This window comes from Branchiostoma lanceolatum, chromosome 9 (genome assembly GCF_035083965.1).
Source record: "Branchiostoma lanceolatum isolate klBraLanc5 chromosome 9, klBraLanc5.hap2, whole genome shotgun sequence".
Classification (NCBI taxonomy): Eukaryota; Metazoa; Chordata; class Leptocardii; order Amphioxiformes; family Branchiostomatidae; genus Branchiostoma; species Branchiostoma lanceolatum.
This window is the reverse complement of record NC_089730.1, coordinates 5,923,753-5,950,688: the sequence shown is the minus strand read 5'-3', so window position 1 is coordinate 5,950,688 and position 26,936 is coordinate 5,923,753. Positions and strand designations below refer to the sequence as shown.

At 40.0% G+C, this 26,936-nt stretch overlaps 2 protein-coding genes across 4 annotated transcripts in view; one reads left to right on the top strand and one right to left on the bottom strand.

Annotated features, from left to right (window-relative positions):
* The window catches only part of LOC136442563 (heparan sulfate 2-O-sulfotransferase 1-like), a 109,072-nt gene extending 107,888 nt beyond the window's left edge, over positions 1-1,184 (bottom strand). For 2 of the 3 annotated variants that reach the window (XM_066439477.1, XM_066439478.1), the window contains exon 1: positions 663-1,184. In XM_066439477.1, coding sequence (XP_066295574.1) covers positions 663-783 — 121 coding nt within the window. In that variant the 5' untranslated portion in view covers positions 784-1,184. The remainder of the gene's footprint in view (positions 1-662) is intronic. The other variant, XM_066439479.1, reaches the window with a different exon arrangement.
* A 246-nt stretch (positions 1,185-1,430) lies between these two features.
* Positions 1,431-19,031, top strand: LOC136441556 (selenoprotein F-like). Its single transcript, XM_066437904.1, has 5 exons — positions 1,431-1,492; positions 4,280-4,447; positions 5,661-5,724; positions 12,355-12,404; positions 14,065-19,031. Exons 1-5 carry the CDS (start codon positions 1,448-1,450, stop codon positions 14,194-14,196), a joined length of 459 nt encoding a protein of 152 aa, XP_066294001.1. The 5' UTR covers positions 1,431-1,447; the 3' UTR covers positions 14,197-19,031.
* The last annotated feature ends 7,905 nt before the right edge of the window (positions 19,032-26,936 follow it).

Below are 26,936 nucleotides of genomic sequence, written 5' to 3'. Positions count from 1 at the left end.
TATGGCCAACAGCGTTCAAAACAAAACAGCGTGTATCTCTTCCTTAAAACGTTTAAATCAATCATGATTTATACTAAAATGTGGGCAGGCATATAAAGAGCACGTATTCAGAGAGTCAATTAGCCTGCTATCTAAACCTATTATAACTGCTGAATCTCTTTTATTCTCTTTGGTCAACGTTGCATCGGAGTAACAGCCGTTGCATAAGATATGTCTTAGGACACAACTAAATGAACCTATATGCGAGATATTAACCTTAGATACGCGAACACGACCTTAAACGCTTACGTTCTGGCGACGTGCTCATACGAAGTCGGTTCTAGAATTTTAAGACATCACATCTCACATCCTTGGTCTAACTGATGATGATGACAGTGAAGTCTAAAATTTACTTTTGGCCGATGGAGCACTGAAAGAAAATCTGTCAACCAGTTTTCCCCACCCTTCGATGTTTTCTGCTTTTCTGAGTGTTTAATCTAGTGTCATGCTTGTCAAATTCTCTTATACCATCCTCCCACCTTTTTCCGTTGCCTTAAACCCATCTATTCCCTTGACGGTTCCTTGCATGATAGTTTTGGCTAGTCCGAATCACAAATGACACTGACACGTGGCCGTACCACTTTAGTTTTCTACAAAACTGAGACTCAAAACAGTACACTTACCCATCTTGTCCCTGGCCGCTTCTAAGCGCTGGATCTGATTCTCCAAGTAGATGATGGCAGCTACAAACAGTAGCGCCATGAGTAGCTGGTACCGAGTCTGCATCGTTCTTGAGAACCCCATATATGAAATCTCCTCCCCGGCCGAAGCCTTCCTAGCGGGGACGACGGCGCTTGCAACCGAGGAAGCTGCGGGATCGGGACGAGGCCCCGCCTGTACGACAATGACGGTGATTTTTCCGTGTTTCGAAGCCCGCTAGAGCGCTGAGGATTGGAAGTTGGAGTGTTGTGCACGGCGACTGCAGTTCCAGGTCATCTCTTCAAACCGGAAGTGGATTCCCACTGTTTTGGGTCAGCTCTCTCCAGATCTCGCGAGAAATTAGGCGGAAAAATTATAAAATCATAAACTCTCGTTGTTTTGTAAACACACGTGGTGGAATTCTAGGGAAGGGGAAAGGAATGTTGGACAGCTGAGCAGGTGTTACTTGATATGCAGCTGCTTAGAAATGCTTACACACACCTGCCATGTTTATGAAATGAACCTGATGATATTTACGAGGTATATCTCATTTTGAACAGGTGTGAATTTTGTACTTTATACCACTTTAAACACCTATATAAACAAACTAGCACATAAGATATCACAAGAACAGAACAATACTTATTTGTTAGAAGTAAACTATTTCAAAAACGAATTTCTACATCATATACATATTCAATAATATTATTTCTTAGCAAAGTCTTACCTTTTCAGAATTGGGATCTCCCAATATCCGCTAAAAAGCAAGATGGCGCCCGCCAGTTACTTTCTGTGTCTGGTCCTTCTCTTTTTAGTAAGTTTTCTGCATATTTTCGTTCCTCTTATAATGAATGACGATACATACATGGATTTAGTAATATGATTATTGATATGAGTGTGTGAATTGGACTTACTGTGTCTAATTAGACTCAGGAAAACGTCTAGAATGACCCAAACTTCACTTCCGTGACCACAGCTCACGATGACGTGGATATATACCATATGCTAATATCCAGTGCTTAAAAGCCTTAATTTGCATACTGCTGGTAGAATACGTGTACGAGTGTTCGCTGATATGGACCATTGTCACTTTTTCGTAGTTTAATGCGATGCGCCTATACTACCGCGGTAGTAGGACACTTTTTATCCAGGTGCACTTCCGGATATATAAGAGCGCACCTTACGTTTAACAGCAGTACTGCAAGGCTTTACAAGTCTACTTTTATCCCAGAAATTCCATGTTATGACGCTTTCTTTGCTATAACTTTATTTAAGTTGTTACTAACATTTGAATTAATATGTCTACTATGTGATGGTATGCAGTGGTATTGCTATTTTTGATCAAAACATGCAGCAAATGTCCAAAAGTTTATTGAGAAATCTTGAAGAATGCTTAAAAGATATCACAAGTACAAAGTACTAAGTTGGTCGTGAAATATTTGTGGTATTTCTATGTTTGCTCAAAGACGTGATATCCTTGGTTTGCTGAATGTGAAGTTTTTACGTTGACTGCAAACTGGTACAACACTGCGAACAGTTCTGTAAAACTTCTGTTGAATTACTATGGGTTTTTTTCAACCGTCAAACCACCACGTATGTCTTCTTTTCCTACTCTCCAAGCAGAGCTAGGGTTTCGGCTGGTTTTTAACGTGTTTTTAGGCGTTTTTGTCATGCCTTCTACTTTGTCATCGTTTTTGTTGTGTCGCAAACCCAAGCTCTGCAGGCACTGACCTCGGGGCGGGGCAAACCTATTTACTTCCATTGAAAAAAAGGTGACAGTACTCCTCCCCGAGAGCCATTAGATAATCATTAGTGGTAACAATTTTACTGCCCCGGATTATCACACATCCGGCAAGTGTAGAGCGGCATTCACCAGGCCGCGCCGGTCCCCCGCTGACTGCCCTATTCATGCGACAGGCTGGTGTCCACGATCTCACGCCGGCATGATCATTGATAGCATCATAACGTACATTTCCATTGGAAACCTCACAAGAAAAATACAATGATGCATGAACAATTTATCAACTTGAACTGTATTACTAGTAATTATTATTATCATTATCTCAGGCATCGTTAAATGGATTATGAACGGGAACACGTGCCTTGTTTACATTACATGCGGTTACCAATGCCTCCGCTCGCTGTGTTCAGATTGGAAGGAACTTTTCAACAACACCAGCGAAATTGGCGACGGAGTGCTACCAACAGAGACTAAAAAATTCCCCACGACACCAGAGGATTGTACAAATTTTTGTGTGCTTTGTTCTTTGATGGTTTTTGGATGGTGTAAATGAAGTGCGGTCACGATAGGCAAGTCATTTGCTGACGGACATGAAGCGACTTTCCAACATGGCGTCCTGATTCGGTTTTGTATGTAACGTTATTTGTGGGTAGTAGTTTAGAGACTTTTTGAGATTCAACGATATCCTCCCACTACAGCATGGCATTTCCGCAGTGGGGATTAAAAATGAGAGAATCTATGGCTATTTCGGGCTGTACATCGTCTTCTGGTACGACGGCCCAAATGGCCTGGATCGTAGTTAAGTATCGTGGAGACTTTGTAAACTCCAGATGTCTTTGGTTGCACGTTGAGCTATTATTTTCATACGAAAGTAATTGCAGTTAGCCAAGGAGTAGGGGCAGCGTAAGAACATGGCATGAAAACATGGCCACGACCGATAGACCGAGGATTATGTCCATGGTGAGACTGGGCCGGAAGTTCTGTGGCGCGTGGGGAGGGAATCCCGTGCCTGGCCGGGCACGCTTCGCACTAACTTGTGAAACGCTTGTTATGTGTTGGAGTGATTAGGTTTATTAGGCATTGAAGCTTCCGTCTGCCTGCAGAGCTTGGGTTTGCGACACAACAAAAACAATGACAAAGTAGAAGGCATGACAAAAACGCCTAAAAACACGTTAAAAACCAGCCGAAACCCTAGCTCTGCTTGGAGAGTATTCTTTTCCCCATAACAGCCAAACTATTGAACTAAGTCCCTGCTACCTAACTTGATAACCAATAGAGAATGGGGTGGAACACAGCTACTTCAGTGTGCTAAAGGTTAAATGAATTTAAAGTAACTTTTCCAATGGTTGGAACGGGGAGTTTATGAGAGAATGTACAATCCCACCCTCAACAGGAAAGGAGGTTTATGCGTCAAACTTTCATCAGCCTTCAGGTACTTGGGATAATGCGCTGCCATCCAACCCCCACCCTCAACGAACAGCATTAGCTCCTAAAACAACAGGAGCGTCATTGTAATTGAGTCATTAGCATACAACCTCGTCTTGACTTACTATTCTATTCAACCATCTGAAATTGTATTCACAAATTATCAACGTATCTACACATAGTTTTGGTATAAAACCTAGTTCTGCCAGCTCTTTCCTTAGTCACTGACGAAAGATAGCGGATGCTGTCTGAAACGTCTGACTGTTTCAAAACTTTATCCAGTTGCTTGAGTAACTACATGCATTTTTGGCGTTTTCCAATGTTACTTTTGTTTTATAATCCCAGGTAACCCTAGTGACCTGTGAGTACACATCAGAGAAATGTTGAATGAATTTAAAGTAACTTTTCCAATTTTACCTCTTTTTATCATCCCAGGTAACCCTGGTGACTTGCGAGTTCACGTCGGAGAAGTGCCAGGACCTGGGCTTCACCACCAACCTCCTCTGCAGCTCCTGCGACGAGCTCAAGCAGTTCCAGCTCCAGTCACTCGAGGACGACTGCAGACAATGTTGTCAACAAGATAACCCCGGCAGTACGCAACAGGTACATGTACACTGTGATTGTAAACAATAACTTACCATAAAATTCCTATCTACACACTACGCACCCCCGATTTGGGGATGATTGCGGGCCTGACTCAGTGAGTTGAAACATTCAGGGGAAAAACCCTTCTAACGTACGCACCCCCTCTCCAGCATTTTGGTGGATAGTTTAGAGGTTGACATGATCATCCTTCCGATGATGTTTACCGACTTAATGGATTACTGAGAAAATGTTTCTGGGTAGAAAATGTCAAACAATTCAAATATACAATGTATGTATTATTTATTTTTTATTACTGATTGATTGTGTGGTAGCATTCCACACTTCATTTGCATGAAGATGTACCGTACTCTCAAGCTGATACGCAATTTTCACGAGGAAGAACCCCTCCTAACGTACGCACCCCGACTTTGGCGTCGGCCTGGAGCACCTGCTTGCGACTTGAAAAGTTTAAAAAGTGCGTACGTAAATAGGGATTTTACGGTACTTTATAATATGGTGCTAGACTTTCTTCCAACACTAAGGTATCTACGGATTTGATTTCGACGACCACTGTCGCCTTCTTCAGGATCAATCATGACCAATCACTGCCGAACGTAAACTCGCGAGAGTTACAGACACGTGACTTTATTGACAAATGTGCCAGGAAGTTTATAACGCCCACTGTCTCTGTGGAGTGATGGCTGGAGTGCCACTGATGTATATGGCCTCCTTTATACCTCTCATTAAGTAGTCCTGCTCAGTGTCCAGTATTCTGACTTTGTCCAGTGAAACGGTATGGCCCGGAGATTCAATTTGGATGTGTTGAGAGACTTCAGACAAATACCTTAGTGTTGAAAGAAAGTTTAGCACTGTATTATGATTACTACCAACACAGATGAGCTTCCATGACTAACTTATACTTAAGTTGGTTTTCAAAGTTCATTTAGAACGGCCACTGCCTCTTGATCACAATGGCATAATGATTTATCAATATCATCATTGTGCAATGCATGAATTAACCGTTCTATTATGTTATCAAGTCAGAGTATATAGACTGCAAAAAAAACAATATATGCAAAGCCAATTCTTTTGAATTGATTTTCTACAATTCTGTAGTTTCTTACTCTAAAACTAAAAACATAAATGTGTTGTTATTAGAAAACAGATTTGAAAAGAAAAAGGTAGATATTTGACTTTTTTGGTTTTGACTCATGTTGTTGTTTTTTTCCAGTTGTTTCCTGGTGCATTGTTAGAAGTGTGTGGATGAAAGTTGGGGAGATGGCCCCAGGTCCAAGGTATGTACAATCAATGTGTTGAGGTTTTTTTTTTTTTAATTTTTGGACACGTTCATAAAGCTCATAAATATGAATTAGTTAAAGTTTGGTTAAAATCCTCCCACACCGTAAGGTGTATAGGGCGGTGCCCATCTCCGTTTCGTAGCCCTGGGCCACACTGTGGTGCAATCACTGCAGCAGGGGGCTATTCGACTGGCAGTGGAGTGTGTTCAACTTCCATACTGTTTCAGAAGATAATGTACCATTTTTATAAAGTCTTTAATTGGTATATGACTCAATGCGCCTCTTGTCCAGAGGTGTCCTACCCGGGAGACGAACTCAGGCTTTTTGGTCCAAGTAATTTTAACCAGATGTGGTAAGTAACAGAAGCGCAGACCACTACACCACAGGGACACCCCCATAAATATGAATATTGTGATGTAATTCTTTTTATTTAATCAAACGGAATGTTTGACATGCTTTTGAAATTGTAAAAGAAATCTACGCAATTCAGTCACGTCTTCTAAGACACGCCTGCAAAGTTGTTTTTTACAACAAAGATTGAAGAAGACACCATTGCTTGTAGGACAAGCATTTTGCTTGTAAAATAAGCGTGGTAATTCCATATTACAACGTTAACACCAACAGTACTAGTATCCTGTCCCCATCTTTTCCCTACAGGCGATTTTACACAGACAAAAATCCATCACATCGCGGAGTAGTCGATCAATATAACCCGCCGGGTGTATCTCACCCAATTTTCTCTCCCCGGCGGACTTAATTAGCTATGGGGAAATAATTACCGTGGCTATTTCACAGGTAATCCTTTTCGGTCGAGGTGGACAGGTGGTAATTCAGGTTAAGATTCAGGCAAATCCTTAATCATCGAACAAGTAAGGGGTAAGATTACAAGGAGTTTTGCAGTGTGATATAAATGGATGTTGGTTGGAACAATTGTCCTGAAGGCATTAGAGGTGTTAATGTTACTCGAGATTGATGGTAATTGAAAAATGTAAATTGAATATACATGTAATATCGTATTCATGCCAAAAGGAAGGTGTTATGTTATGATATGGAAGCTATACTTTTATGGTAGATGTAGTTACTTGGGTTTTTTTAATATGTTATTTTTTCTGATTTGTCTTTTACTCCTTAGTGTTTGGTTGAGTATTCATTGGTTCAATTTTTTTGTACGAATTGGTAGAGATAGATATAAAGCCAAATTATCTTCAAAAGGTACAGTTTTGTCGAACTGAAAATTTGCATGTGGTTTTATAAAGTGCTGGCTTCTATTAGAAAAACTAGGTCATTCTCAACATGTATTTTATGTAAATATTGTCTCATGAGTAGTTTTCTCCATAGGCTGATAATATTGAATATTGATGATGCAATTAAATACATATTTCACGGCTGTCAAACAAATATTGATGTAATCTCATAAACATTTAAAATGAACAAGGAAAATACATTATGTAATATACATTTAACTATTACATTCGTAATAATAATTCAGTTATATACATGTTTACATCGTAAAAGAAGAGATTTATTCATGGATGGAGGTTATATGGTATTCCCACAACATAGCCTCTAGTGTTTATAACTTGACAAGGATTTAGAATTATGTATGCATACTATAGCACAGGATATTTGACCTGTATTTGACCCATTTACGTCTTGACATGCGTATCTAGGTTGCAAAGAGGGAATTTCAGGGTTTCCACGAAACAAATGTACCTATAAATAGTATGCAAATTTGATCAGATTTTAAAAGAGTGAATGAAATATGAAAAATTAATTACATATTTTTTCTGGCCAAATTGATTTTAGCAGCGGTTGGTCCATCCATATTTGTTTGGTAAAAAAAATGAAACTTTTAGTTTTGGTTAAAACTACATTGTTCCTATTTTCAACAGTGTCTGATTTTGGGGGGAAATCCCTAAAAATTAAACAATTTACATACATGACAAATTTCTTTGCACAGACAGTTTTAAATTTCTAACAAATTATGCCTATTCTTCTTCTTCTTATGAAGTTGAGTAGAATATCAACAAAACAAACCTTACTACCTCTCTTTACAACTTGAATCGGAAATCTGTAGCTAAATCATACCACTAAATTATACAAACAAGGGTTTTATTATTTTGTATGACACATATAGATGTAAATGTCAAGAATATGCTAGTGTGTGATAATATGAATACCTTCACATACGTTTAACTTGCACAAAAATCAGTCAAATTTAGGTGAACAGCTCTAATTTTGGGTTCCCAAAAATGCAAATGCACCCAGTAGTTCAAACCCTGGTTATGCTACTTGTCAGCTTGTTCCTATATTTGAAAGGTTTGATCCCAAGAAAGATTTGAATTTTTCTTGAGGAATAGATGAACGAACACAGCAGAAAGTAGACAATGATATATGGAGCACAAACCCTCTAGAAGTGTTGATATGGAGATGTTATTGCCGTTAAGTGCCTTAAGGGGGAATGAAACACGCATTTTTATGGCCTGATGACATTTTTATTGCTGTCTGTCGTAATGGACGATGGCACCGGTGGGTCCGAGGATATTCCCGGCTCAAAAAAGATAACGCCCTGAAGACGCCTTAAGCTAAACGGTCGTCAGCAACATCAAGGACAAGAAATCAGCACCAAGATGTGATCAGTGTTTTTCACTGTGTGTAACATTATTACCTTAGCTTGGCCAAGAAAGTTATGTTTTGTGGGCTGTTTTTGTGTTTGTTTGTCTGTTTGTTTGTTTGTTTGTTTGTTTATTTGTAAAAGCTGCGGATGGCATATAGTTGTCAAAAAACATCAAGACCAAGAAATGAGCACCAAGATATGAACAGTTTTTTCACTGTGACATTATTTCCTTCATCCAAGAAGGTTATGTTTTCAGAGCTATGTGTGTGTATGTCTGTCTGTCTGTCTGTTAACAGTATACAGTAACTTGAGAATCTTTGAAGTTTGAATGGCATGTTCTAAGTTTTGTATCCTCTGTTACATTTAGAATGCTTCCTTATAGTCTAAATCTAGTCATTACCAATGAGAATTCAATGAGGGGCGTTGATTTTGGATATCGTTACTCTCTGTGGAGTCCGGTAAATCCCCCCGTTTTAACATCGGTTTGCGGGCTGAATTTAAAACGCGTGTGATGGAACGTAAAAATTTGTACGCCCAACCGTGAAGGTACACCAGACGCAATCGCTCGACGCTGGTGTCGATTTGATGAATTGCCTTTCTGCGTCGGGATAATTTGGTCCCTGTGCGTTTGCGTATTTTTCCTGTGGACGTGGCGATGTGGTCCCGCTGGTTGATAGATTGTGCCGCACACGTGAATGGCAGCCCACCTGGTGAAACCACTGGACTCTTCCCAGTTCGTGTCGCACCTACGTTTTACTCTAAAAGCTTTTAAAGTGGCAGAAATGGTGGTAGAGGTAGACATGGCCATATATTCTACATTAGCAGTAGCAGTCAAATGGTCTACTGTTTATATACATGTACTAGACTAAGTGTAACATTTACATCTGCTTTAGGTATTTTCAGATTCAAAATTTGTACTGTCCCACTCATTGTTTGGAAATCCATCTTGTTTATTTTCATTTTTACGTGTGTATCTGTCATTTTAAGCTTACTGAAATTTGTGTCATGAAGCTCAGATGTTTTGGACGCTTGTATGATTTGGAAGTAATTATAACCAATGGAGTCACCATACACAAATACCCCTGTATCATGTATGGATGCAAGTTTTTATTGTTTATAGCATTGAGCAACTTTCCTTGTTGTCACAACTAGTGAAAGATGAATTTTAAACCTTTTAGCAAGCTACTTCAAACAAATCAAGTTGGGTTTTTTTAAATGTCCTGTTGCAGCTTATTATAACCCTTCAATGTAGATTTATTTTATTTATTACATGTTATAAGAGGCATGTACATGTGTATTTCAAAGTTAAAATTGCACAATAAACAATAAACATTTTTTCTACATGTACATGTATACCCAAATTTACCTTGCCACTAACTCACATTTAGCATTTCCAGTTCCAATCCAAGTACAACAAAAAGATTATTACCATGTACATGTACAACTCTTATTAAGTGTCCCATTTAAACTTATCTCAAGTTCAAGCACAGACTCCAGCTGGTTTTATCACGGGAACCAAAGTCATATTCCAACTGGCACATGTAACGACCCTAGCCGATGTCACCCCGAAGGTAGCACGACATTCGCAATCCCCTCTCTTTATTGAATTTCGCTTCCCCTTTGCCCCGAAAATCCCGTCATTTCCCGACGTAATCTCATCGCCCCCCACCAGTGGTATCTATTGATTCTCGTATGTCCCCGAGATTGGAGGCTTAGTGGGAGGTTTTATTCCCCGGATCGCATTGGTGCCTGGAGTAACGTCGTTAAATCGGTGAGGGCAAGGGGACAAGGTGAAGTTGGGATTGCGATTTTGCATTAACCCAAGGGGGGGGGGTCCCCAGAGGACATTTAAAGGGGCTTACGGATACATTGTACACAGCCTCCCATGAGGACAGGAGCCACCGGATTCAAACTCAGAAACTCTCGTGCAATAAGTGTGCCAAAAGCCTGTACTAAGAGGCTCAGTAATTACTTTCTCCACTGTGCAATACGACTGTATATTAATAAGGCAAAAGTTTAGATTTTAACTGTACAATAAATAAATAAAGTCAATTGTTTTTCGTTATGTTTTAGATTAATCATATCGCTGCTATATTAGTGGACTGCAAGTCATTGTTTTATGTGGTTGTAGTGCACAGACTATGTGATAAGGACGTAATTCGGGTGTGTTTGCCGGCGAGTTCCTTAACGAATAAAATCATTTCATTTCAAACCGTTGCCTACAAGGGTCTTGTTGTTTGTTTGTTTTTAAACTTCAGCACACGGAAGTACAGCATTTTGGCACCCAATTCTCTATTGGCTACAGAGTTAGGCAGTAGGGAAAAGCTGTGGCATGCGCGCAGATACAAATGTAGCTATTTAGTAGTCAAACGTTCAAACCAGAAGCTAATCTGGCCTCTTAGCCCGAATAGATTGAATTTCTAATTCTAGTGATGTTGTTACAGGTCAGATAAAGTGGCATGTATATGATATACTGTAAATGCAGAAATGTTTGCGGGAATTTAATTTCACGTTACAGAGAAAACTTACTGTTCACAGTGGTTTTAAGTTCGCATTTGAAACAATAGTAGCGCTACAGTCACATAATAGAAATGCTTTTCGCGATGGTTTTAAGTTCGCGGTCAATAGTTCACCGTGAAAACAACGAACATGAAACCACTGCAAACGTTTCTGCATTTACAGTATGGCCTCCGTCAGTCAATGTTGACCACTGCAAGTAAAAAAGGAACAAAAATACATCGAAAAGCAGTGAAATCCATTATAAACACATGCGGAGTGTATATGATAGATAACGCAGAAAGCACGCCAAGTTAAAGACAAATTATTCTTTTAGAATTTACTGCCTTTTAAGTTTTTAACAATTTCATCCACAGTCATGGAAAGTTTTTTTTTTTAACGAGCATTTTAAAGATTATTGCGAATTCATTAAAGTTTGCAGCACTCATATTTCATGGCACAGTGATAGTCAATAGTTTGCACTCAAAGTGCATGTAGAATATATGCCAATATACAATTTTACATGTAACAGGAAAAAAGTATCTTTAGCTCCCAATGCATATGCCATGGGTTCAGGTCCGGACTTACTCTTATCTTGCTCTAAATCCGGACCTGAACTTGAATACGGGTTTCAGGTACACAGTACGTGTAATTCATAGCAGTAGGATCTACTGAGTGTATTTTCAAATTAGATCCTACCCACAACCATATCAATGACATATTTCATGTTTTCACGCCTATTGGCTCGAAATACTTGAGGGGATAATACTATATTTTTGTCTTCAGTTGGCTGCCCGTGAAATTTTATCATGCACTGTCTCTAAAATCTACCTGCTTGGAACTCCACAAAAACCCCAAAACGATTGGTTCGACCTCCAAGGTTTGACCCCGAGATATGGCTGAATTTTAAAACCGAGGCGCCGCCACGCCGTAAAATGGCGTAAAAAGATAATAGGAAATTTGGGAGTTCAATTTCATGACTGTCGTTACACATTCCATCAGATTTTACGACCGTGATGATGCCAGACGCGATGAAATATGTATTTTTACGGCTGATTTGGTTCCTCGGGTGTCAAACTTGACATTCAGCTGTATCATCAGCATTTGTATAGCCGGGACGTTAACCGTGCCATGAAGTAGAATATCCAAGCAGATGTCGGGGTAGAAAATTGTAAATCTTTCTTGACTGGCCCGGAGTTGTCTGATAGCCACTACCCCCGGCCATTTATCATTATCATATAGCAGTTTTATCTGAAATGTCCTAGAAATGAAAAAACGAAGAATAATATTTGTATGTGGAGCTATACATGTATGTATAATATAGCCTTTCCAATTGAAAGAAAAAAATTTTTTACCTATTAGTACATGTAAGTTTCTACTGTTTTCACTTTTTAGAACAGACGGTGGTACAAAAGTATTATTAATAGGAATTCAAACATCATATACAATGTTCAGGAGTGGTACAGTACTAGTATATGTATATGTCATAATTTTTGCATGTTTCCCTTTACCAGCCTTCGTGAAGAGCGACAGGCCCAAGCAGTTTCCAGGTTTGAAGGTCAAGGTAAGAACTTTCCTTGAAATACAAATAACTGACTGCCTGATGAGTCTCTCATTGGTCGAACCACTAATTGCTGTTTTCTCATTGGTTGAACTGCTAATTGTGATGGACTGCCAGGATCGGTATATTATGATGATGGCCAGTTTAACTTTTCTTGGTATCATTAAAGATCAAGGTTAGAACTTTCCTTGCAATACAAAAATTAACAGACATCCGGCCAGTCTCTCATTGGTCGAACAGCTAATTGCCATTTTTCATTGGTTAAACTGCTAATTGTGATGGACAGTCAGGATCGGTCTATATGATGATGGTCAGTTTAACTTTTCTTGGCATCACTAAAGATCAAGGTTAGAACTTTTAAATAATTAACGGACATGCGGCCAGTCTCTCATTGGTCGAACCACAAATTGCCATTTTCTCATTGGTTGAACTGCTAATTGTGATGGACAGTCAGGATTGGTATAGAAGATGGTCAGTTTAACTTTTCTTGGCATAACTCTAGACATTGATCTAACATTAATGCCTGGATGAAGTACACCACAATCGGGACTCTGAAATCTCTGCCTATCGACTTGTACAAGGATTTCCTATACATCGGGTACTTACAGCTCTCTAGGGTCTGGATTTTATCGGGGACTGGCAATTGGGTCACAAATTAAGGCCTCCGACCTATGTTCTCGATATCACACTCCTATAACTCTGGCATTGACCATCTAGGGTTGATTTTTTTCTGCCATTTACTGTAGATTCTTCTTTTTTTCGCGTGAAATTCATTTTGTGGCAGGATATTTTTACAGTGTTCTAAGGTGGCAATCGAAACAACTCTGTAGAACATGTTTGTGGTGTCATAAAAACTGTAAAAAGTAAAACCTCTTGTATACTGACAAAATAGATAAATAGAAATCAAACAATTTAAAATAAAACCACTGCAAACATTTCAAGATTTGCAGTAAATAAGAAAAGGAGTAAGATTCACTTGACTTTTGGCGAGTGAGATCAATTTGAAGTCAATTCAATACGAAATCAATTTGGACAACTTTTCAATTCACTTGACTTTTGGCGCAGTTTAGGAATGTGTTACTTAGAGCTGTGTACTGGTACACTGTACCGATACAGTACCTGGTACAATCAATTAGGTACAGGTCCAAAATACCTGACCCTGCTGTATTGGGTACTGGACCTGACTCAGGGGATAGCCACTTTCACAGATAAAATTACTATGAAATTACAGTGGCAGTGCTCTAAAGCCACTCTAAAGCACAGAAAACACATTTGCATGGCTGGAGTCAAATTTTCATCTGTGTTTTCATAAAAATAATACCTAGCACAATCAAATGTTATGTTTTTACCTGTTCAAACATGCTTTTGTCCTTATTGCAAATCTAGCATTTTCCAAACAAGTAGTTTAGGTACAGGTTCAGGTCCGGACCTGTACCTTAACCCGTGTACCTGTACCTAAAAATTTTTTAGGTACACAGCTCTAGTGTTACTTATTCAGGTTCAGGTTCAAGATTCGAATCACCAAGTTTAGGTTTTTTTTCTACCTGAACCTAAACGTTTTTATGAGTCCGGATTCGATTCAGCGTTTAGGTATGCATCCCTAATCAGTACAATAACCAATGTGTGTGTTTTTTTAAAATCTCCGTTTGTCTGTCACGTACAGTACGTCCGTGGTGCTGACCCCATCCTGAAGATGCTTGACCACAAGGACCAGGTGGTTGAGACTCTTTCCATCGAGAAGTGGAACACTGACAACGTCGAGGAGTTCCTGTCTGAGAAGCTACAGAAGTTATAATCACGCAGTTTTACTGTTTAATTAACATGTTAATTTGGATATCGTTAAGTCTTGTTAGAATTATAGTTATCTTTCTGTCATAATTTGACTCTATAGTATACCCCTCTTCATGATTATAAGTGCACATACACTCATAGATACATTGTGGGTAAAATGTCAAAGCGGAAAGCCCCTTACTTGTAAAGCCCCCCTCTCACTGGACCCGCGGCACGCTGGCGTCGTCGCTGCGTCCTAAACTTGATTTGTGTTACCCTTGACTTTGTAATGGGAATATCAGTCAAAACGTACATGTCAAGTATGACCAAAAAGACAACAAAACACACAAAGCATAGAAAGATTGTTTTTTTTGTCGATGAAATTCGTTGAGTGCTTTGTCAATTTGATCGGCCACAGCGACAACGCCAGCGTGCCGCTGGTGCAGTGAGAGGGGGGCTAAAGCTGTTCTTGTCCAGACCATGCCAGACACCATTTCCATTTCCTGATGTGTTTTGTTTATGTTTCATGTCTCACGGGGCCTGCAATTTTTACATATTACCCACAGTGTGTATACATAGTTCTGTCTTTCTGATGTTTCTTTCTTTGAATGTAAGATTATGGACTGTAAGAAAGTAGATATTACTAGTAAGCATGTTTTGAAACTATCACACTCTCCCTCTCAAATATTTTCGTACATGAGCTTTGGAAATCTTTGGAAATTACTATACCATCAGGCTCGCCCCTAAGGCGTCGCCAAAAATTTGAAAGTTTTGGAAATTTACTTGACAGAGTCTGAGAGAATGCTACATATCCCTTTAAACACAGTCAGATTTTTATACTGAATATCAGGTAGATAATTATAACAAATCTCAAATTTTAAGCTCTCATTTCTACATGCCAAGTATACTAGAGCTTCTTAAACTAGAAAGGATTCATTCCTCAAGCTAACCGACATCTTTCACACCGCAGTTGTCCCTCAGTAAGACATCTGAAGCCGCATAGTTCCCGTTTAGAACTTTTATTCATTCTAGTACCACGACAGCTTTTTCAAGTGTACAGACTAAATCACTATAATACTAGAGGTTCTTGTTACCTAAGGCCACACCAATTTAGATTCTTGGTTAACGAATCTTTATTTTCCAAAAAAAGAAATTTTAGAAAAAGACATTCATGAAAACAAATTTTTTCTAAATTTTTCCCCAAAAAAAATTTTTGAAAAAAAAAATTCATGAAAACAAAAGGCTGGGCCAGCCTTCTGTTCTCATGTTTTTTTTTTTTTTTTGTTTTTTTTTTGATAATAAAGATCTTTTAACCAAGAAATTGAATTGGTGTGGCTTTAGTGATTGCTTAGAGTTTTAAACTGCCAAACCACTCTGTATTGCCTTTATTATGCAGCGATTTTTTTTCTGATCACAGAAGCTATCTCCCAGACAAATCAAGGGGTCGATCTGTTTGGTTGGAAAGTAGGTTATATCGATCAGTCTGACACGGAATATCGTTAAAACAAGTTCCTCAGGTAATATTATCCTTTATCACCCTGTGATATGTAGATGTCATCAAGACGAAACAAGCAGTCGGGTTTTCTAGCATCTTAGGGCTCTAAATCTCCACCTGAAATTTGAAGAAGAAAACTTAAGATTATAGTTAAAAAATATAAACAACTTAAATTTTGCAGCCTGAAAAATATTGAGGTTTGTTATTGTGAATCACAGATTAGCAAAATGCACCAGCTCGAAGAGATTCTGTCATAGATTTCGCATTAAAATCACAATTTTATGAGATTATGCCTGTAAGCAAATTGTAGGCTCAAATTCACATCATGTAAAGTATATCCTTCAGTTATAAAGCTATGTATAATTATGATAATCTACAATGTTGGTTTCATCTGGCCAAGAAAGTTATACAAATGTAGGATGGGAAAAGTGACTTGGATATTTTCAGTTCATTTTTGAAATTGCAGGTAAAATTTTGGACAATCCCTGATCTGTGGTTGGTTTGCGTGTAAAGAAATTGAAAATTGAGCTATAATCCAGTCATCTGAATACAAAACAATAATGAAATTCATAGATCTATAGTCTCCCTGGAAAAATATGGAAAGTTTTACCAGCCTATGAAGCACATATATCAGTCATTGAAAATGATCTGTTATTAGGATTGTCCCCTTACACATTCATGTACAATGTGTAAAATTCTGTGCTACTTTTCCTCTCATGTCCGTAGTCAACTTCTAATTTTCTGGTGTCCCCGGTTGGGTTATTGTCATATTTTGTGTGATTCAAATCCTTCAATGGGAAATTTTTCAACCACAGGGCACTGATGATGCAAAATACGATATTAGATAGGTTGCTTTGTGTGTGCACACATAATGGATTAGCCCTCCAAGCGATAGTACATTTTACTAGGGAATCCCTCCAATTGGCTTGCTTCTCTTCACCTTTGCGATATGATTTAGATGGCACCGATATCTCTCGTCGTAGACAGGGCGTCTGGACGGCGGTACATACGCACTCCGCAACGGGTGACCAATCCGTGGTGTTAGGAGCCATGACAAGTAATGTCCCGCGTGTTAATTGCACATTAACCTTTGATGGATCCGGACAACGCTTGATGAGTCTGCGGTTCGGGATTTGTCGTGCCTGGCGGGATCGCCGGCCAGAAGGTCAGGTTCACCCGAGGGCCGTTTGCGTCAAACTGGCACCTCAATACGAGGGGGCAGACAGCTAGGCCGTCGTACATCGTTCATCTCGCAGTTAGTTTTGGCAGTTACTCCCGACCAGGCCATGTTTCACGGACACTGTAGACGTAATTCAGGATGCTCCGATTTATCACTTTGGGAGGAGATTGTATCCAAGAGAAAGGTGGACATGAAAATCTCGACATGCCCCGCTCCCCACAGACGTTGTCCAAGAAAAACATACATGTAATTCTACACATGCCCCCCTCCCCACCGACATTGTTCAAGAGGAAAACATACCTGTAAATCTACACATGCCCCGCTCCCCACAGACGTTGTCCAAGAGGATAACATAGTCATGTAAATCTGCACATGCCCCCCTCCCCACAGACGTTGTCCAAGATGAAAACAGAGGAATGATGTAAATCTACACATGCCCCCCTCCCCACAGACGTTGTCTAAGAGGGAAATATACTATCATGTAAATCTCCACATTCCCCCCCCCCTCCACTTTATCCAACACAAAAATTATAGAGATGGAAATTTTCACACGCTCCCTTTCCTCCCCACAGATGTTTCTTATTGGTAAATCTATTTGAGCAGACTGAGCTTCAATTTATGTTTTTGGCATGCTACTACTACTACTGCATGCAACAAAGTCAAGTTTTCAAAATTGAGGTGTTGAAATACATCAAAGAAAACTTACAGTGCCTTATAGCCCTTGTGAATTTGCATCGCAAATAACGGAAGATGGATTGTAAGAAAGGATTAGGGATTAGATCGCGAGCTCTGCTCCAGGCCTGTAGCTCTACGGGGTGTCTGGCAACATCTACTCTCTATTCATGGAGATTTTAACAACAGTTGCTGGCGGGCATAAAAGTTATTTTCTGGGATAAGATCCCATGTCACACCTTGAAACATTATATAGTAGGTCGGTTGATAATCATGACTCGAAGCTACGTCCATAAAATGTTGGACTACGCATAAAACTAACATCAACAACGCAGTATTTATGATGATCTATTGCTGACCGTGTCAAATCTAGGTCACATATTTCAGTTGAGTCAGGGAACAGGTGAATTATGTTGTAAAGGTTTTTTATGTGGCGGCATCATAATTCTAACATGTTTGATGTTTCCGCCACATTTCCTGATTGATGTAGATGGACTTTCCTGACATTAATGTCGTTGCTTGACGGAGTGCGTTGACTTTGGTGCATAATTAGGGTCCGCATGATTAGGGTCATTTCTGGTGTCTGTATACTTAAATATTCATGCCTACTTAATTCGGCGGCATGCCTAGCAGTACTTAGCATGAGAGTTTTAGAGCCATTTGTGGAGAAACTTTGCAGATAGCCCCTTCGCAAAGCACAATACTATAACTAGTACATTGTTCAGTTTCTTTTCTGTTTGGTACGTACATGTACAATATATAAGTGTGTATGTATCAAGCATATCGAGTTAAGAATAAGCATATGGTTTATGATAACTGAGTAAGACATGGAAACACACTCACTGTATTAGATAAAGGATGAAACTTTGCACTTAATGTATTATTGATACATGTAGATAATCGTTTTCTTTTCTAAACCAACATGCATTCTGAGATTGTTACATTCTTTAGGTACAGAAAAAGTTTATGATGTAAGTGAAGTTTATGAAATATTTCTTGTAGTAGTGACTGCGCCAAAAGTAAATATTTCACGGATGAAACTTTAAACTTAATATGTTAGCATTAGATAATAATTTTCTTTACTTAAAACATACGTTCTGAGATTATTACATCTTTAGGTACAGAAAAATTTTATGTATACATGAAGACTTACTTTATGAATGATGTATTTCTTGTAGTAGTGACCGCCCGGAAAGTACATATTTCACGGAATGAGAATTTTTGTGGTAATTCGTTTGATTCTGTGTACTGATTAAGTGTTGTTTTAATTGCAGTGTAACACACGAATGAAAGCCTTGCAGTAAACCTAAATATGGTATGCAAGGCTGGATGTACCGTGTTTCATCATGTAATTATGCACAGACACATATCAGTAGACAGAATCTAGAATTATCTGTAATTCTATCAGTTGCCAAGTTTTACAATTACAATTAGAAAACTTGGCAAAATCACTTGCTAGGTATTGTAGTTACTCTATGAGGTATCACAAAATGCAATAAAATATCCAATGATAGCTGACATTGTCTTTGTCAGGGTTTTTTGTCCTCATTCTGTTCCTAATGTAAAAATTGTCATAGATTTATGAAAATTGTCTCTGCATGTCTTACACTTATTCTAAATTCTGATATCACATTTTGGAATGTTATCATTTCCCATTCATCAGACAGTTTGTAAGGTAAAAGCAGGAGGTTGAACAATTAACCAATGTAGGCATACATTGAGACAGGCAACATTATTCAGAACAGAAGCTCCCTCTAGCAGATCGGTTGATAAATGCAGCCCAGCTTGACTCCAGCTTTCACGTACATCTTGAAAGATTCTAAAGCCAGTCACAAACGTCTGAAAGCTCCAAATCTGATTCAAGAGCGCAGAAAATATTTTATAACTCATGCGATATCATGGTGCACGTGCTATGTGTACCCAAACTTGGCCATGGAGCTGTGCACCTAACTTTTTACTGTGGAATGTTATTTAGTAGGGTAAAGTATTGTACTCTAGTACACAGAATATTCCTAAAATGTCAGAATCAGAAAAAGCAATATAACCTTTGCTCTACTTATTTTATGTATCTCTTGTTTAAGATATTTAAGTTAGATGCTAAATGTTGAAGTTAGCTATAGAATTTCAGATCAAAGTTCTTAAGAGAGGCAGTAGGGTTTGTAAATACGTTTTCATGGCTGATATTCTACTTTATCTTATGCACCCAAAATTCTTTCTGTGCACCTACATGCAAAGGTGCAAAAAATTAATTTCGAGCCCTGAATTTAATGTTTTATAGTCATCTCATTTTTCAACCGTTGCATTAGGATGGCAACATATTGAACATATACCCTCATTTTTCAATGCTAGAATGGACTTTTCCAAAATTACTTACCGTATATACCAGTCCTGTGGATATCGGCCATCTCCAATTCTATTTTTACTTATTTTACGAAGAATTTTTGCACACATTAAACAGGATCTAGAATAGGTAATAGTTTTAGGGAGAAAATTGTGCACCCTCCCAGATAGATGCAGTTAAGTTTATAATAGAGGCAAACCGTACTCCTGTATAAACTAACTCCTCTGCCATGTTATCTGCATATTTGGCCTGGTAGAGGTTATAGCAAGGACATTAGAGAGAGAGAGAGAGAGAGCGCGAGAGAGAGAGAGCGCGCGAGAGAGAGAGCGCGAGAGAGAGAGCGCGAGAGAGAGAGAGAGAGAGAGCGCGAGAGAGAGCGAGAGAGAGAGAGAGAGAGAGAGCGAGAGAGAGAGCGCGAGAGAGAGAGCGCGAGAGAGAGAGCGAGAGAGAGAGAGAGAGAGAGATAGCGCGCGAGAGAGAGAGCGCGCGAGAGAGAGAGAGAGAAAGAGAGCGAGAGAGAGAGAGAGAGCGCGAGCTAAGGGATCTGTCCCGTAACAAGAAAAAATGTAATAAGAAATGGTAACAAAAGGAAAACAGAGGCTACCACAGTACTGTAAATGTAGAAATGTTCGCGGTGGTCTTATATTCGCAGTTTTTGCGGCAAGCTCTTCGCCGCAAACTTATACCACAGTGAATTTTTTTGCCCTCCTTCTCCATTGTCTACTACTGTAAATGCAGAAATGTTCGCGGTGGTTTTATGTTCGCGGTTTTCGCGGCTACCGTTTCAACGCGAACTTAAAGCCACCGCAAACATTTTTGTCCAATACTGTAGCAGTATGTAACTACAGCGCTGCCGCGAACGTAAAACCACCACCTTAGCACAAAATGAAAACCACGCGACCTTAAATGCATTTACAGTATTGTCTCAAACGCGAACTTAAAACCACCGCAAAACGAACTTAAATGCATTTACAGTATGCGGCGATGACGTGATCTGTGCAAGACAAGCTAGACCTTTTCACTGAGCCTATGGCATGCTGGGAGATGAAAGGCACTATGGGTAGCTCGGGGGACAAGCCACATCATGGTAGTAAATATAGACATGACGAGTAATGCACTGATAACGGTATTTAGCAGATCTCTATTGTTTTCAACCATATATCGTCACGCAGAAGTCTTTGTGTGGACAAACTCACGATTGGCGGATATGAATAACGGTTCAACTGGACTGTATGACGTGAAAGGTATTGATTGGGCATGAAATATGTTTTACATACAGAAAAAAAAAACGTCGATTGGATAGGATAGAGTATTGAGTCTGTTATTAAAAAAAAGGGTCGGACTTCTTTTACACATCAGATATCATCGTCGTCTTATATATTACAACAAACGTTGTAACGGTATAACTTGTACATTTTCCTCATAGTTGCAAGGTTTGAATATCCATCGCATGTGCAAAGAGGATATACTGATAACAATGTGGAAGGGAAAATTACTACATTATCAGAGCCTTCCCAAGTTCCGATCCATTGTTTGTTTTGTGGGTTGTTCTGTGTTTACCTGACGGTTAGTGTACTGTTGACGGTATCTCGCCAGCCCTGATAGGTGTGGCCCTATCAGATGTAATACAGGGGATGCAAACCTTTTCCAGTCCGGTTTATATTTTTGAATTTTTTGTTTTATCAGAATTGCAACTATACAATACATGCGGGACATGTACAGTCAGGCTGCTATTGCTGGTGTTGTGACCCACACACCTAACATTACATGACATGTACCAAAACATTTAAGTTCGCGTGGTTTTTATTTCGCGGTAGGGGGAAAATAGAGTGTTCGCGGGTGTTTCTAGTTCATGTTTGAAACAACAGTAGCGCTACAAAGGGCAAAAAGTTTCCCGGTGGTTTTAAGTTTGCGCTGAAAGTTCACCGAAAAAAACGCGAACATAAAACCACTGCGAACATTTCGGCATTTACAGTATTGCACAGACTACAAGTCACAACAACAAAAAATTAAATACCAATGATTTTGCCTACCCCTTCAGCCCATAGTGCCCCACATCTCCCCCTATGCGCTTCCAGAGAAGAAACTAACTTAGGCTTAAAAAACGTCTGTTTAGCCTCTCATGCGCACATAAAGGTATACAAAACATGTTAAAATCAATAATGTGACATCTAGTGAACCTATTGACGCCAAGGAAGTGATAAGGGCTTCGGACGCAGTTATGAGAGACAAATATCGACTTAAGTATTTACAGAAGACTTTTAAAGACAGCATTACAACAAGGATGTAAGATGAAATCTTGAAGTTCTTTGTTTACACGGCCGACGACCCAAAATGCTTCTGGGACAGATTTTTACATGAGACTGGGAGAGAAAATTCCAGTGAAGCAACGAAAAGGTAACATACTGTAAATACATTCAAGTTCGCGTGGTTTTAATTTCGCAGTAGGTAGAAAATGGAGTGTTCGCGGTGGTTTTAAGTTTGAGACAATTATAGTAGACAATGGGGTGGGAGGGCAAAAAAATTCACAGCAAAGAGCTTACCGCGAATATAAGACCACCGCCAACATTTCTGCATTTACAATATATATCATATAGGTGTTATCTCTTTTCAAAACCAAAGACAACCAGTTTAAAAAGAAATAGAACGTCAGAGTCCGGACAAATCGGACTTCAAAATAAATCTCAGGTTTTCAACACGTTCATAAGGCACAACGACGTTGTATTTTTTATCTTATTTTAACCCATTATTCAAAGAAATGACCAAAACATTGACTTCTTGTAGCCTCCGTTGTAGGCTTCCCCAGGGCGATTTTTCAATTTATCGGGGCCAGATTCTTTGGCTGGGGGGCCGTATCTACTTGGGGACCGTATTTGCTTTGGGCCCCGTATCTGCTTGGATTTCCACACGGCGGTTACAGGATCCCAAGCAGATACAAGGCCCCAGCAGGTACGGTTCTCAAGCAGATACGGCCCGCAGCCAAAGAATCTGGCCCCGAAAGTTGAAAAATCACCGTGGGGAAGCCGGCAACGGAGAATACAATATATGGGCTTCGTGAAAACTATCTACAATATACTACTATACGTTTGGGCGAACACTTGAAATGGGCAAAATAAAACCCGCAACAAATATCTACTGTTGCAACGGCTCTGATGTAATAGTACATGTACAGGTCAGAGTTCACCTGTTTGTATATCACTTTCCTGCATACATCAATGTATACAAAACATCTTAAAATTGATAACCTATTATCTACGCCGGTGGTGGTTCTATTTGTTTGCGTAGTTATAACAGAGATGAAAAGTACTTTATCTTTACAGAAAACATCGCAACCAGGATGTGCGATGCAATCTTGAAGCGCTTTGTTTTTATATTATCACAGCTAGACGCAGACAACAGCGATGAATACAACATATTCCCAGAAATATTCTATATGCCGCAGAAAAACAATCTTGATCTAAACGACGAGAAAACACTCAAAATCTTTAAAATGATACACTTTTTATCAATGACATTCATTTGAACTGCTAATGAGGGTTTTGGTTGCCCAATATTCAATCAATGGTCACTAGTTATAACAGAGATGAATAGTCTATGTATTTACAGAAAACCTAGAGAAAAATATCACAGCTAGGATGCGGGATGAAATCTTTTATCACATCTAGCTGTAGGCTTGAAAACAAAATGTCTACAGAAATATAAAACTAGAGTTAAGCATTTGTGCTACATATACTTCAGGTTTGCTAGGTTAGTTTAGTGATTACGGGGTCTTTTTATAAATATGAATTGGTATTGAATTTTTAATTGACTTGAATGTGTGATAGTTGTGTGCCGATTTGTTAGAAATAGAGAGAACGCTAGCGACCCCAAATAACACCCCACCCGACAAACAATCAGTCCTTTACTATTCTTGTTCTTCCAGCAGGTTTCATAAATCGGCATACCACTCAACTTCTACTCCGGCACTAGCTCTTTTAGGTGTTATGTTGTCGCATTGTCGCAAATATTTTCTTGCACCTCCGAAGGGACAGCAACAAGGACGATCTAATTCGTTTTATAAGACGACATCGATAAAATGTCATATTGCCATACCAAAAACAAGATACCTCCCGATTTATTGGTTTTTTTTTACATTTGTATGGTGTTGCCATGGTCTGTAGGTAGAAAGAAGGAAGAATTTGAGGTTCACGTTCTAGTATGCTTACTGTGATATTTTTTTTACACGTGACAAATTACAGAAGCAAGAACGTACATTTTATAGATAAGTCTTGACATTTGTGAGACAATCATAGCTATAGGGGTGCTTGGTAAAATATTGTTTTTATGTTTTTTGTTAACTCATAAACCAGCATCAGAAATATGAAGAAAAATACCACCAGCTTGGCCAGATTTAGATTAAGAGTAAAATTTGACTCCCAAACACAGTCTGACTACTGCTGACTCACTCCCGACTACCACACAACCATCAACCAACCACCAGCCAAGCCAACCCATTCCCGACCTACCGTCCACAACCGAATGTTTTGAAAATTTAAAAACATTCGGATGGCTCAGCCGAACACCAGCCGACCGCGCCGAACACCAGCCGACCACAGCCGACCTAGGTCCAGAACCACCCCCAACCATGGTTGGGGGAAGATCGGGAGGCCACGTTCGGCTTTGCGTAACCGGGGCTTCAGTGACAAAACATTTGGAGTGGTACCGTAACTTGCGCACATCATTGTTTACGGATGCGACGAGCTACGTGACCGAGCAACCATCTTGCCTCGTTGCCACGTCTTCTCATATGACGTAGCCTGACGATGATAACAGACAATAGTGTTGACGTGGAAGAGTCTTCATAACGGTTTGCGCCGGGCAGTCCGGCACAGTTGTTCGGGGGCACTTGTCTGAAACGGCCCGCGCTCTAGAGAGAAGGTAGCGAGGGCCGTCGGGACAGCTGCATAGCGACAACTGACTGTGGTTTGGATCAAACTTAGAATCGACTGAACAGCGCCTGTATCTTCCGACAACTAGCAAACGGTAAGAAATGTTCTCAGAATGGAGTAATTGATTTCGTTTCAACTCATTTTCCATATTTTCCCGTCTTTTGCTTTTGTATAATGTCGTTTTTTTATTCGTCGACACCAAGGAGGTTATTTTAACCTCCTTGTCGACACCAAGACATAACGTGGCGATGCGTAATGCCAGAATTTTCTATTTTTCAGAAATTCAGAATTTTGTATGAGGCTCCGCTCGCGTCAATTTGTTTTAGAATAAGACATTGACAGGTGCGTTTTGATGGTGGTAGAACTTAGTAAGGACTGCTTGAGACTGTTTGAGAGAAATATGTATTTATCTGGATTGTCTTATTTTCCACAGGCTTCCACACAAGAGACATGCAGGGGAAACTTCTGTTGACCACTTTCGTGGTGCTCGCTCTCAGTGCCGGAACACTTGGACAAGGTAAAGTGGCTTGTTTTCCTAAGTAGTTAGACAAAAGTTGAAACAGAATTATCAGGTTGGCGCCTTAATTAGTGGGAAAATATCTTTTTATTGGTGCATTACGCCCCAAAAATGTATTTTCTAGTTTACCGCGTTCAGTAAAGAACCGGCGACACACAGACGCCGACATTCGGCCAAAATTGTTGATCGCCAGATGTTCGTCGATTTCAAACTCGCCAAAGAGTCGAACGTATTTTTTGTATTTTTTTTACACCTGAAAATCTATCGTTAAATTGGACGGGGCTCTGAGCTGCGACCTACGGATCTCTAAAAATCTCGCAATGGTCGAGGAGACACCAGTCGTACTTTGACCGAAAGTGTTCCTTTTAGGGCTCTCAAAAAAGGATTTCAAACTCGCCAAAGAGTCGAACGTATTTTTTGTATTTCTTTTTTCACGCCTGAAAATCTACCGTTAAATTGGAAAGGAACTCTGCGACCTACGGATCTCTAAAAATCTCGCAGTGGTCGAGAAGACATCAGTCGTATTTTAACCGAAAGTGTTCTTTTTAGGGCTCGCAAATCCATCGGGCCATTTGCGGTCCCCAGTAAGTGCGAAATCGTCCATTTCGTTCCATTTCGTCCATTTCGTTCCATTTCGTACTTTCTGGGGACCTGGCGATTTGTTTTTTTTTTGTTTTCTTACTGTATGACGCCGGTTTGAAGCAAACCACAAGCAAGAAAATCGATCGGCCGTCGAGTCTGTGAGCTGTAAATAATATTTACGACTGTAATACTCCCGGTGTTCTCTAGCCTGGTCCCAGTCTCTAGGGGTCGGCTTAGTGGTGTTTTACCGGGCCCAGTCTGCTTTATTGAGCCGTTTCCATCAGCCTGTCTACTTAGCTGCCATATAGAATTTCACAGCCTTTCTACTTAAGCTGCCATAGACAGTTTCGCCGCCAACCTATCCAAGGCCGTAAACACACCCCGAGCGAGCTAAGCTGTCTGGGCGGGCGGGGATCACTCCCTGCGCCGCAGAGACATCGGGGAGCCCCCAATGGTATGGTTTCCAGGCTAAGTGTTCTCTCGATAATCGCGTCATTGTTAGGCATCGGCCAATGATCGCAGGTCATCGAGCCCAGTTGAATACGATAGCCTAAGGGTATGTTTTAGCCGAAAAGTACACGCGACTCTTCGTTTTCTTTTTTCGCCGCGATTTGAATTCGAGCGACTTTCTGGTTCACCGGTGATCAACAACTACGGCCAGAGCTCGTCGACTATGTGACAGGGGCTTAAACCCCCCTCTCACTGGACCCGCGGTACGCTGGCGGCGTCGCTGCGGTAGCCTGGGTGCCATCCTATTTCTACCGGGGCTCCTACAAGCGAGTGTAGGAGCCCCGGAGGGAAGCGAGTGTAGGAGCCCCGGTAGAAATAGAATGGCACCCAGGCTATCGCTGCGGCCGATTGAATTGACAAATCACTCAACGAATTTCCTCGACAAAAACGAATTCTTTAAAGCTTTGTGTGTTTTTTGGTCATACTTGAACATTCTGAATGATATTCCCATTATAAAGTCAAGGGTAACACAAACCCAGTTTAGGACGCAGCGACGCCGCCAGCGTGCCGCGGGTCCAATGGGAGGGAGCGGGGGCTTTA